The following is a 12,818-nucleotide window of genomic DNA, read 5'->3' as shown; positions in this document are numbered from 1 at the left end:
GTTTGCCACTGATTATGATCAGTTTTTGTTGTCTTAAAACAAAGTACTGAATTGCTTTTTTATGCTTTTATTAAAAACAGTCTACAAATTCAGGATAGAAAATACACAGCTCTTAAAGTGCAAAAAAAAAAAAAGCTAATTCTTTTCTACATATGCAAACAACCAGCATTAAATTATTAACATCAAGATGGCACAAATGATAAATGCTTCAGTCTTTAAAAGGCGTTATAGGAGAGGCTCACATGTACTCAAATCTGATTTTAAACAATACTGTAATAATGTCCATATGTACATTTAAAGAGCTACTGGTTGATAAAATTGTCCTTCACAGCGCAGTTCCAACGTGAAAGATGGGGCACAAAATTAACAGTCTTGGATCTGTGTGAAAAATCAAAGATTATCTGGAGCTTCAGGAGTCGGCGTTGCTCAAATATTCTTCTATCAATATGAAATTCTCTGCTTGTGTTACTGTCCTTCACTGCGGCTCAAAGAGAAAACATACAAGAGAGCAAAACGAGGGAATTTTGTACTAAAAGGAAGGTCTCTGCTTGATTTTCTGAACTGTGGATTTTGTCCCCCATCAGCTACTTGGACTCACATTAAGATTACGGAGTCCGCCATCTTTTACAACTCACATGCGAGCATATGAGTGTTGTTTTAAGACACACGTCAAAGCTAATTTCACCTAGAAAAACATACATCACACAGTTCTGCTTTGGTTTCAGTTTTGCAGGTTGCTCATGTCCAGGCTGATCGAGGTCTGCTGTGAATCTGAAAGAGACAGTTTCAATCAGATTTTAATATCAACGAGCTTTTTGAAACTTGGAATATGAACATTTGGGATCATCAGTTTCCTGCAGCTTCACTTTCATCTTTTACCTTCTCCTGGTACCCTTTCTTGGCCATCCTCTGCATCTCCAGCCTCAGCTCCTCCTCCTGGATTCGAAGAGCCTCCCTGTCCTCCTCCTCCTCCTGCTCTATCCTGCACTGCTCCTCCCTCTGCTTTTGGCGCTGCTCCTCCACCTACAGCACACACACACTAACAATTTTAGCTCTCAAATGTACATGAGTAAGCTGCTACTGTGGCATCATTGTTATCATTGTGGCATCATTGCAACTACCCTTTTCACTTACGCAGCCTAACCCTGAGATGTTCAGGAACACTTCCAGGTACGGCTGTGTTGTGAATGAAAGTGTTAACATTGAACCAATCACAAGACTCCACTGATGACATATTTGAATCTGCGACACCTTTGAGGCCGATTTGATAAGGAATAAAAGTTCTTTTGTTTTCTTCCGCCGCATACGCATACATCCGGCCTCGCCCTATCTTCTTCTTCTGTGGAGTTTAATGGTGGATGGCGTCTGTAAGTGTTGCATTACCAACTTGCTCCATCTACTCTGGCACTGCGGTGGCATGTGTGAACAGGTGCAACAGGGAAATGCTCCTGAATGTAGCTGCATGTGGGAATAGTGAAAATCACTAGCAGTAACCAGGAGCTACGTATGAAAGAGGCTTCTCAGTAGATTTTTTTAAGGTCTAAATAATTAACTTCGGTCTGCGGAGAAAAAACATGCTATGAAAACACAAAGTGTTGCTTTATGTGCTAACCTGGGCATTTATTTCCTGCAGCCGTGCAGTCTTACGGCCCTCATCTCGCTCCGTCTCCTGGCGTCTGAGCTCCCTCTCCAGCTCCAGCTCCTGGATCAGCTCTTCTCGTCTCCTCAGGGACTCCTCCTGAGCCTCGCGGTTTTTCTGCATCTTTAGCTCCAGCTGCTGCTGTCTGCCGGCAAGCACCTTCCCGTGAAGAAGAAAGGAGAGCTGTTTTTTAGTGGTCATATCTTTCAAGTTACACACACATGAAGTTTCACTTGAAGCCCGTTCACCTCTTGCATGAGCCGTTGTCTGGCTTTCCTCTCCTTCTCCCACTGCGCTTCTCGCTTCTCCCACACACGTTGAGCTTCTTCTCTAAAATGGATGAAAGTCGGTGGTTTGTATTTGAGGAGAATCAGCAGTCCCTTCCAGCAGAGTCTGAACTTACTGAATCTTGATGCTCACCTGTGAAGGATGTCAAACTCAGCCTCCCTCTCCTGCTCCAACTGAAGCTGCTCTTCAATCACACGTTTCATCCAGGCAGTGTCGGCGATGGCCCTTTCCCTTCGTGCAGTCTCCATCCTCCGGTCCTCCTGCTCTCCTTCCAGCAAGGCTGCCAGTATCTTACGGTCAGCCTCCTGGTCGGCACAGAGGAATTCAAGGTAGGTGTGAAAGCCAGGCAGGTTGGATTACACGTAGAGAAATATAGTGTATCAAAAGAGGGTGAATTGTCTAACCAGCTCCTCTTGCACTTTCTGGGCTCTCCGCTTCAGCTGAGCACGATATTGCCGGATCAAGAAATGCCTGGTGGAACACAAATCCAATGAACCTAATGCCTCAGCGGAGTGAGGTATCATCTCACTTGTCATCGGTTATCTGCAGAAAGAGCTTCTCTTACCCCATCTCAGACTTCTTTCGTCTTTCTTCCACCTCTCTCCTTTCCTCCTCTATCTTCTCCAGCTCCCACTGCTTGACCAGCAACGCCTCTTGCTCCTTTTTTAGACGAGTTGCCTGAGAGAGAAGAAATGCTTAAAAAACACACCTGCTGTATCATTTTGCAGAGTAGAAATACATTGTCCAAGTTCTAAATACCTCCTCTTCTCTCAACTTCAGTTCTTCCATCTGTTTGCGAAGTTCTTCCGCCCTCTTCTGCTCCTCCACTTTCTTTTTCTCCTCTGCTTGTTTCATCCTCTCCAGGACTTCTTTTCGGGTCCTCTCGTACTCATTTTCAAAGCGTCTCTGCTCCTCCTGCTCTGCCACTTCATGCTGCATGTGAGGAGAGATGGGTCACTTACAGTAGGTGTCTAAACTTTCTCAATTATGCACCACGTGGAAGAGATTGAGCTGAGTAGACTTCAGACCTGATACTGTGCTCACACATGAGCACCGTTTAATTAAAAATTGATTTCTTACATAAATAATTAGTCCTTTGAAAGGATAATGACAAAGTGTAAAGATGTGTGGGTCCTATGTGTCATCACTGGTTTGATGGAAGTGACACTTCAGAGGACAATGCAATTTCTCCATGATAGGGTTTGGTAAAATCGAGAATGTACCAACTCACAAGTCACAAGTGTGACAAAGGGCCAGAAGGACAAGAACACTTCTTATCCGTAGATGGTTATTAACACGTGAATGAAGAGAAGCTCAACCATTTTGTCTGACAGCTGTGATGAATATCTTACCTGTTTCTTCTCAGATATCTGCTCCTGCCATTGGCTAACAACGTGATCTTTATGCAATGCTGACTCGACCTGTGGACGGATTAAAAGAGCAAGTAGTGACACAGACAAGACAGAGATACTGATGAACCTGACCCTCAGTGGAAAGGATACCAGAACATTTTACTCTCGAGTCAACACTGGACTCGGGTGAACCAAAAAGTAATGGAATATCTGCATCACAAGCCCTATTAGTTTCCAGATCAAGTGGATGTCTTGACCAAAAGTGTCTGTTTTCTCTCCTCGCACAGTTGTTCAGACGCACATGATGGTCACAAGATTCCTGAGACCCATTTATCATCAACATTTAGACTCTGAGGTAAGAGGTTCGGCAACTTGTCTGTTTTGCATGAATAGTTTAAACTTAGCTACCTCTCGCAGCTCTGGGTTGTTGTTCTTCCAGTGCTCCCTCAGCAGCTCTTGTGCAAGCTAGGGATAAAAAAGAGAAGCAATAAATATAATGCACTGACAGCAGAGCGTCATGATGCTGTACTTAAAGGGAAATATCCAACCTTTTTTCTTCTTTCCTCTCTCGCTGAACGGAGCTCTTCAGTTTTTTGCACCAGCTGACTTTCCAGTGTGTTCCTGTCAGGAAGCACTTCCCTGAGCTCCGCCTCCAGCCGGTCTTGCTCCTCTTGAAGCATGGCTCTGAGCCGATTCCTGCGCCGCTCCAGGCTGGCCTGCTTTTCCTCCTTCAGTCTCTGTTTATGGTATGCTGACATGCTGACAAAACGGTGAAAAAAGGACTTGGGTTGTCTTTCTCTGGCATATTTGTCAGTCATTTGTCTGCTACAAGATTATGCCTGCGTGGTGTCTTTTTACTATCCACACACACACTCACACACAAACAGACATGATAATACCACACATTTAAGGCTAATACGCAGATTAAAGGGAACACATGCTGATATTCTTTACACCTACAATATAATCAACAAGTACTAAATGCTGAAAAAGAGGCAGTGACTTACTTACTTGTATTTAGTGTTCTCTCTCAACATATACAGTATAAGTATTTGTGTATGATAAACATCCTGAAGATCACCTTTCTGGCGAATTGTTTGGCATAATTGTTTGTCTACTTAATTTACTGGGAGGATTTCTTTATGAATCACTGCCTCTTTACACATTTCTGACCAGTTCTGTGACTTTTGTAATACAGAGACCTTGAATGTAAGGGATGATTACTTACAGAGCCATCTAAGGAAGGGCAGTGAAAGAGAAAAGGTAAAAAAAAAAAAAACAGCGTAGGAGCCCCCTACTTACCCCCTATATGAAATATGTGCATGAAAATGGAAGAAAACAGAAAGCATCAACAAAAATGATGACTGGCAATAACCGTTGGTTGTTTTGATTGGATTGCTTTATCCTTGATATTTATTTCTGATGGTGAAATCATGTGGTAACCGAGCCTGTCCAGCTATGGCGGTGAGGTTACCTCTGCTGGTAGGAGTGACGGGAGCTCCACACCGCCTGTTTCTGGCTGCGGACACTCTGCTCCTTGAAGTACTGAGCGTGCAGCTCCCACTGCTGCCGCCAACGGGCCTCCTGCTCCCGCTGCCGGGCCAGCTGTCCGGCCAGCACCCGGGACCGACTGGGCACATGGGCCGAGAAGGTCGGCAAAGCCATAGACCTGAATCATAATTAACATGCATCACCAACAGTAATGACCCCAGTCTGGTCCTAACTAACGTTGCTTGTTTTATATTTGCTAAGTTACCTGCCAACTCAACACTAAACCAACACTGCGTATGTGTTGTTGAGTCGACGCTAAAGGCCACTCATTCACACAGAAACACAAAGTACCCCGTTACCTTTATGCTTTTGCTCAAGCTATGTACGTTGATGGCAATGTAACGTTTATTATTTACGAGCAATAAAGAAAGGGAAATACGAACAATGCGTATGTTACACCTTAGCCACTACACAGCAACAGTTAACGAAGTTAAGGAACTTAATACATCGATAAATAATACTTACTTATCCTTTCGGTGGTAACGTGGACCGCCCTCTCTTGGTGTTTGTAAAAATCAGGCGATGTTTAGCATTTCCACACAGAAAAATCGCCTTTATTCAACCTCCGAGATCTCCTTAGTTACCAACACACTTCCTAGTTACTCCCACGCTACGGCATTAAGTAAAGGTCAAAAATGCTGACTGGCACAAAAAAGCGAAACCGTATTTCCTTCGCAACTCGCCAATTAAGTAGTTAAATACCGAAATAAATACACTTTTCCAGCATAAATACTACTTTGTGTTTTAGCGCTCGTCCAATAACTAAACTACTTCTTCTTCTTCTTCTACTACTACTACTACTACTAATACTACTGAGTACTAATAATGAGCATCCGTAATACAGTATGCCAGTATTGTGTACTGATAATCACTTGAGTGTGACACAGCGGTTTCTCTTAATGTTGTTTTAACGCAGAAAATAAAAAAACAACAACTATGAATTACTAACCAAATACTACTACTACTACTACTACTACAAATAATAATAATGATAAGCATTATTTACTTATCATCATCGTCACATTCTTCTTCTTCTTCTTCTTCTTCTTCTTCTTCTTCTTCTTCTTCTTCTTCTTCTTCTTCTTCTTCTTCTTCTTCTTCTTCTTCTTCTTCTTCTATTTTATTATTACATAATAAAACATGGGCTGCACGGTGGCGCAGCAGGTAGTGCGCGTGCCTCACAGCAAGAAGGTTGCCGGTTCGATCCCCGGGTCAGGCGGGGCCTTTCTGTGTGAAGTTTGCATGTTCTTCCCGTGCATGCGTGGGTTCTCTCCGGGTACTCCGGCTTCCTCCCACAGACCAAAAACATGCTCATTAGGTTAATTGATGACTCTAAATTGTCCGTAGGTGTGAGTGTGAGTGTGAATGTTTGTTTGTCATTACATGTGGCCCTGCAATCGGCTGGCGACCGGTTCAGGGTGTACCCCGCCTCTCGCCCATTGTAACTGGGATAGGCTCCAGCCCCCCGCAACCCCGAAAGGGATAGGCGGTATAGATAATGGATGGATGGATGGATAATAAAACATACAGTATGAAACCACTAATCCAGCTCCATTGAATACATCCATACAGTGAGTTAAATGATTAATATTTGATAAATGTATTTAGATAAATTCATAAGCTGATGATCAGGCTTCTGTACATTAACTGTAACTGTACATTTTGAGATATTCCACAAAACTCCATTAGTTGGCGGTAAAGCAGCATATGTGATTACAGGGGGCCCAGTGTCAGCTGATCAGAGTGCATCAGCTGCTGCTCTGTTTCTTCTGGACTTCAGTCTAAGCGCCGTTTATCGGCCTTTTTTGTCCGACAGGTGACGATGACCCGGATCTATCAGTAACAAGTCGATCACATGAGCCGTCGGCTGGATATTCAACCACCACCACCACCTGGGTTCAGTGTAGGTGACTGGAGTGTGTGTGTGTGTGTGTGTGTGTGTGTGTGTGTGTGTGTGTGTGTGTGTGTGTGTGTGTGTGTTGCCTCTCTCAGGGTGGGGTATGGCACACACACACACAGCTTCTTTCTTGTGTCACTGTAAATCTGCAGCAGAGGGCTGACAGCCTGTTGCTATCACTTCAGAGGTAAGAGTGTGTCCGGACCAAAGAGATGGCTCTGTTGATGGAGCACCAGTTCAGGCAGCTGCCAGCTGACAGACAGGTGGAAACCAGACCGTTTCTGGAGGCTGTGTCATACCTTCCACCGTTCTTTGGTAAGTGAAGTTTCCACAGTGTGACACAGTAGAGACCATGTAGGCACCTCTGACATTCCTGCATATGAAGCTGTGTGGAAATAAAGGTGGAAAAAATAATCCTCAGACGTCAGTGGCTGCAGGGGAAAGAGCCAGCTCTATGCACGCATTTATTTCTATTCAACTTATTATGTTTGGCTTTGTCAGAGCTTACAGTTAGTTACAGTTATTGAGAAAGCAATCTGAATCAGTTTTAAGCCTGTGGATTCATATAACTCAAGCCTACTGATTACTAAATTGACCAAACATGCACACAATTGCAGGATTTTATCTGCTGGAAGTCCCCTGCAATGGACCTTTTTCCACCGTCATACATTCTGCATGTGGGATTTGTTTAACTTTGATTAATAAACAGGGAGCTTGTTGAGAGGGAAATCTGTCACAACTCTTCTATCAAGCCTAATGAAACGATCTTGCTTGTTCCAAATGATAATCTTTTTTGGATCGTATTTCTCTCCATCAAGCTGTCCACAATCCTTTGGCATGCATTATTTAATCCACTGGCCTGGATTTTAAGTTGTGAAAATGATTAGTACGGTGTTGAGTTCCCCTTGCCCATTCACCGGCGGCACAGTGCGCCAGGGCATCTTTGTGCAACTTCATTCTGTATTAATATGCCAAAGGTCCTCTATTGAATTTGCCATGTGAAACCCTTGAGAGGAACCAAGTCTGATGTCGATATTAAGCTCTTTCCTCCTTGTCGCCATTGTTTTTCCTGACCTAGAAATTTCTTGGCCAACTTTCCTACAAGCTATTAAAGTCCCGCACGCTCTCATAGTACATTCACACTAGTGTTTTAAATTAATGTGCTTAATTAGACTTTTTCTTCAGGACTGCAAGGACAGTGTTTCCTGACTCTCCTGTTTTAGCAGGACAACTCACATCTTTAAGCTTTTTTAGGTATAAGTCCCTTCATGACCTCATTAAACTCTGTCCAACTCCAACCTGAGAAGAGGTCTAATTAGCCAGAATAATTAACACCTGTCTGTGTTCGTGTTTAATGAACCAAGAACTGAACAAATGATGCTGTTTGGGACTAATTGTTAAGCTTTTTGTTTATTTCAGTGTTTTTGTGAAATGGATACTGTTACTTTTCAGGGAGTGGTTTAATTGCATGCTGTCTCCAGAGAAACTGTGTGTTTGTAACAAAACCTTGTAAAGAGAGTGGAAAATATATGGAGAAAGCTGTAAGAGACGAGGATGGCTCCACAACAAGATAAGTTGCCTTCAGTGTTGTGGCGATGCCTCACATCAGTTGTCATGAGTTGTTTCCTCAAACAGATCAGGAGCTGAAAGCTGCTGATGTGTCAGTGGGTCAGCCAGGAGCTGTGTGTAGTCGACACTCCTAAGGTCTCATTGTTCACTATCCCATCACCAAATTTCAGGTCCCACAGTAGCCCAGTTAAAGGACACCTACTTATGATACTGTGATGAAGTGTCTGTGAAAACATCTAATCCAACTGGATCTGCTTCATTGTCTGTCAGAGAATTAAAATCTTGTTTTTTCTGACCTTCAGTGGTTTAACTTCTCACCTCACAGCAGTGATGTACAGGTGTACTCCAGGACCCTGTGACATCACTGTGTAGTGTCACAGGTGCAACAGAGCACATTTCAGACCAACAGCAAACATGAAACAGGCCTGAAGCTTTGAACAAGAGAGGACAGAGAAACACAACTTTTCAGCCTGGTGTTAAGTTACTCTTTAATGTGCGTCTTATGTCGATCAGCACTGAGGTACATTTTGTTTTCACAGTGTTTGACAACAGTACATATACAGTGTTGTTCTATCTGCTTGATTCAGCACTTCACTACAGCTTTGTCACACATAATGTAAATCACTTGAAATCAGATCCAGGGTGTAATTTAATAGCTGCACAATTTGATCATTTTGAAAAAATCTGAATGTCCTCTGCATCATTTCATACACATTGTCCCTTTAATTCATTTGATATGTTTGCGATGACAGTTTAACGTTACGTAATATTTACACATATCACAACATTATTGTAAAGTGATTACTTTTGAAATGATGTTTTCTGCCTGCAATAGTCCATTTGTCCATGAAGGACAGCTAGAGCTACTGAACAGTCAATGCATTTCAGTAACTGCATGGCTTATTGGCAAGATTTTCACGATTGGAAATGTGCAACACTTTCTGATAATATCCGACAAAGAGGCTTTTATACAGGCGTGTATATGTTTTAAGCTTCTGTGGTAATTGATCAAGGTTGTTCCTCCTCAGACTGCCTTGGCTCTACGATTTTTGCACCAATCAAGGCTGACATATCTGGTAATATCACAGTAAGTATGAGTTAAATGTGTCAGTCTACTCTTTCATTTCTCTGTAATGTTGTAAAAAAATAAGACGCTCTGTTGTATGTAATAGAAAATCAAGGCGGTTTATGATACCAACCCAGGACGGTTCAAGACACTCCAGCAGATTGTGGAGGCAGAGAAGGAAATGCATGGAGCACAATGGCCCAAAGTTGGAGCGACGTTGGCTCTTATGTGGCTAAAAAGGTTTGAGAAGTTGTGCACTTCAGGTTTCACAGATATTTTGGTTGTGTTCATTAGATTTGACCACTGTCTTCTTACTCTGCATGTCTTCTTCATCAACCAGGGGTCTACGATTCATTCAAGTCTTCCTTCAGAGCCTGGCGGATGGTGAAAAGGATGATAGCAACCCAAACCTCATTCGAGTCAACGTCACCAAAGCCTATGAAATAGCCCTGAAAAAGTATCATGGCTGGTTGGTGCAACAGCTCTTCAAGGTGAGTTCAGAGTCTTTTATGAGAGAAGCATACGAGTAGAAAATGCATAGAGTTGTGTATAACTATGTCATTTGTTTGGCTCTTTTAGGCGGCTCTTTTCGCTGCTCCATACAAGTCAGATTTCCTGAAGGCCCTCTCCAAGGGTCGGGAAGTCAAAGAAGAGGAGTGCCTGGAAAAAATCAGAAAATTCCTCATCAACTTCACCGCCACTGTTGATGCTATTTATGAGATGTACAATAAGATGAATGCTGATCTTGATTACACAGTGTGACCGCAGGACGCTCTTTCCTCCAGTGATCCGCTCAGTTTACGACATCATTTACATCCCGCAGTCTGCAGCTCTGCTCTCTGCATCTCGACATGTTTCCCCTCAGGTCATCTGACGGCTCTCTGCGGAGTGTGTTTGTAATATTCTGTCACTGCACATCAAATGTTTGCGCTTTTAATCGCCTGTGTGCCTCTTCTGGCTTTCTCAGCGCACCTTTTTCTCACGCGGCTGCAGATTTAAACTCTGTATTTGTTCTCTATTTGAAGAGTCATGTGTTCCTACAGGAAGACAGGTTTTGTTTTAAAGCAGTGGCACAGCCACATATTCATGTGCATGATAGTAAGCGCTCTCACAAATGCGTGATAGTTACACCAAGAATCGAAGTGCTACTTATAGAACAAATGTTTTAGAGACCAGGACTTTAAGTAAATGAGTGTGGTGTGAGTTGAGCCACATCACTATCAAAACTGAACATGATGAGAAAATCTAATCTTTGTTAGAATCATTTGTAGCTTACAGTGATTTGTTTACTTTTCTGGATTTATGCTATAGATATTGAGTTTTTAATTTGTTCAGTTTGAAATGTTACAGTTTAAAGTCCACAGCCAACCAGTGAATATTGTTCTTTATCCTGGGGAAGATAAGGGCTGCATTTCAATTGTATTTGTAATCATAGGAAATATCGATTTTATTCTGACATAAAGTCACCAAAATCTACATCATCTACAAATAATTTGAAGAAGCCATGTTTTCATCACACACAACAAATACTGCTCAGCTGTCCATGTTTTACAGGGATTGGGTTTTAGTTCTAAGTTGTCTAGTTACACAAAACATAATGAGTTTAACCATCACTGTGACTTCTCTGGCTTGTTTCACAGCTTCATGAAGAGAATATTTTGCAGACGTTATATTTAAAAACTTCACAGAACACAAGAAAACGTACGTACGTACACTGTTGGCTCGTGATGCTGCGCGCCTGTTTGTGCCTTAAGCTCGAGGTGCACAGTGTTTAAATAATGTCAACTTTTCTGCCTTTAGTGCTTTATATTTTTTATATGTGTCACTCTGTGTGAACCAGGCAGGCTAATTAGGAACAAATGATTGGGACTGAAGGTGTGGTCTGCCTCATTTTTACTTCTGTGTTATTCAGGACTTGAATGTCTTCACGATTCTTCCAAAGCAAGTGCTTCTCTGTCCACTCTGCTCTCAGGTGCTGACATAAAACTCAACGTGTATTTCCTTTAAACCTCATTGTCGAGGGGATGTTAAGTGTTGCGATATGACTTCTCGCCTTCTACACAGCTGTTGGATAGACTTTCAGGTGTTTCTAAGCTACGTGAGATGTCAACTGTGATATTTTGACAGCATACTGACTTTGAACAGAGGTTTTTCTGGTGGTTCATCAATACTGTTTTGAGTGCATGTCCTAAAACGCTTGTCTGGTGTCTCTTGGGACTGAAACTATATGTTGCAGTGTGTGCATTGTGTACAACAAAACCTTATATTTTCACCTTGTGTAAACCAGAATTTGCAATAAAAATACATGCAAATATTCATGCGATTTCATATTTGCTTCAGTTTCTTTCAGTAGACATGGGAAGTACACAAGTACTGTATATACATACTCCAAGTCTAGTAAGTACAGTTTCAAGGTATTTATATTTCAGTATATTCATTTGTTCCCACTTAATATTTCTACTCCACTACTGGGAAATATTGTACTTTGTACTCCACAACAATTATCTGGCATCTTAGATACTTTTTACTTTGAAGATTAGCCATTTATGTATGATTTTTCATGTATCTCATGAATTAAACTGCTTAATAGTAAATAAAACAGTACGATTATCTTTCACTGTTCACATGTTGATGCATCAGTAGTAATAGTCCAGTAATAAAATGTGACACTCTGACAGGCCTTTTTGTTATCTAATGAGCACTTTTGCTACTTTAAATCTGTTTTGCTGCTAATACTTCTGTACTTCTTCTTTGACAAAATTATTAATGCTATATTTTAGTTAAGAAGTGCCTTATTTCTCATTTTTATTAATTTTACCCAACTACAACACTGATTAAAATTGTGATAATATTTTGTGAGATAAACCTATAGAAGTTATCAATAAATAAGGAAATAAACTGGTCCTTGCATTTCACCGCTGTGACATCAAGAGGACTTATTTCTCTTTGGTGTGAGGCTCCTCACGCTCCCTTTGGCAGCCTCGCCCTCTCCTTCCACGGATTCATTAACTGGACTCCACTTCACTGTGTGATTTTCAATAGTTGACAAATGGGTCAGTATTTGTGAAACTTTGCTCCCTGCAGGCATGTTTGTTCAGCAGTGAAGCCGCCTATGAAGGGCACTCTGGGTTAGAAAACAAGGTCACAGATGAGGTTTCGCTCTCAGCTTTTAAATCAGCATGGGTAGAAAAATGAGTGTTTGAATATCTACAGATCCAGACAACTGATGAGGAAGACCCTCTGCTGTGATGAAAGCTCCAGAACAATTAAATGGACCTTCTGGAGAGATCATTTTGTCAACTTTGGCTATTGCTATGGATGATTTTTGTGTCCATTGTAGGAGAAAAGAAAACACTCAGCAAGCAGTGATTGACTGTAACAAAGTACATTTAGTCAAAAACTGTCTCTTTCTAAAGGAGAGGATTATTGATTGAAATCATTAGTTATTCAGTTGAC

The 12,818-nt window shown here is 41.8% G+C and overlaps 2 protein-coding genes across 4 annotated transcripts; one reads left to right on the top strand and one right to left on the bottom strand.

Moving 5' to 3' along the window:
- Nucleotides 1-57: 57 nt before the first annotated feature.
- tchp (trichoplein, keratin filament binding) lies at nucleotides 58-5,453 on the bottom strand. Its single transcript, XM_070963796.1, has 13 exons — nucleotides 5,296-5,453; nucleotides 4,754-4,948; nucleotides 3,828-4,038; nucleotides 3,688-3,744; nucleotides 3,280-3,348; nucleotides 2,687-2,860; nucleotides 2,493-2,605; nucleotides 2,332-2,398; nucleotides 2,060-2,232; nucleotides 1,888-1,969; nucleotides 1,613-1,798; nucleotides 880-1,023; nucleotides 58-771 (listed from the first exon to the last, which is right to left on the bottom strand). Exons 2-13 carry the CDS (start codon nucleotides 4,942-4,944, stop codon nucleotides 739-741), a joined length of 1,500 nt encoding a protein of 499 aa, XP_070819897.1. The 5' UTR covers nucleotides 4,945-4,948; nucleotides 5,296-5,453; the 3' UTR covers nucleotides 58-738.
- Nucleotides 5,454-6,592: 1,139 nt separating this feature from the next.
- Nucleotides 6,593-11,684, top strand: gltpa (glycolipid transfer protein a). 3 transcript variants are annotated; one of them, XM_070964952.1, is made up of 6 exons: nucleotides 6,593-6,733; nucleotides 6,913-7,042; nucleotides 9,325-9,383; nucleotides 9,469-9,602; nucleotides 9,703-9,853; nucleotides 9,942-11,678. In XM_070964952.1, the coding sequence occupies exons 2-6, from the start codon at nucleotides 6,940-6,942 to the stop codon at nucleotides 10,122-10,124; spliced, it is 630 nt and encodes a 209-aa protein (XP_070821053.1). In that variant the 5' UTR covers nucleotides 6,593-6,733; nucleotides 6,913-6,939; the 3' UTR covers nucleotides 10,125-11,678. The 3 variants fall into 3 exon arrangements, with proteins under 3 accessions (XP_070821053.1, XP_070821051.1, XP_070821054.1); XM_070964950.1 differs by having other exon boundaries at nucleotides 6,663-6,737; nucleotides 6,920-7,042; XM_070964953.1 differs by lacking the exon at nucleotides 6,593-6,733 and having other exon boundaries at nucleotides 6,860-7,042; nucleotides 9,942-11,684.
- The last annotated feature ends 1,134 nt before the right edge of the window (nucleotides 11,685-12,818 follow it).

The sequence above is a fragment of the Chaetodon trifascialis genome, chromosome 6 (assembly GCF_039877785.1).
Source record: "Chaetodon trifascialis isolate fChaTrf1 chromosome 6, fChaTrf1.hap1, whole genome shotgun sequence".
In the NCBI taxonomy this organism is placed as follows: domain Eukaryota; kingdom Metazoa; phylum Chordata; class Actinopteri; order Chaetodontiformes; family Chaetodontidae; genus Chaetodon; species Chaetodon trifascialis.
This window is presented reverse-complemented; position numbering and strand designations above follow the sequence as displayed.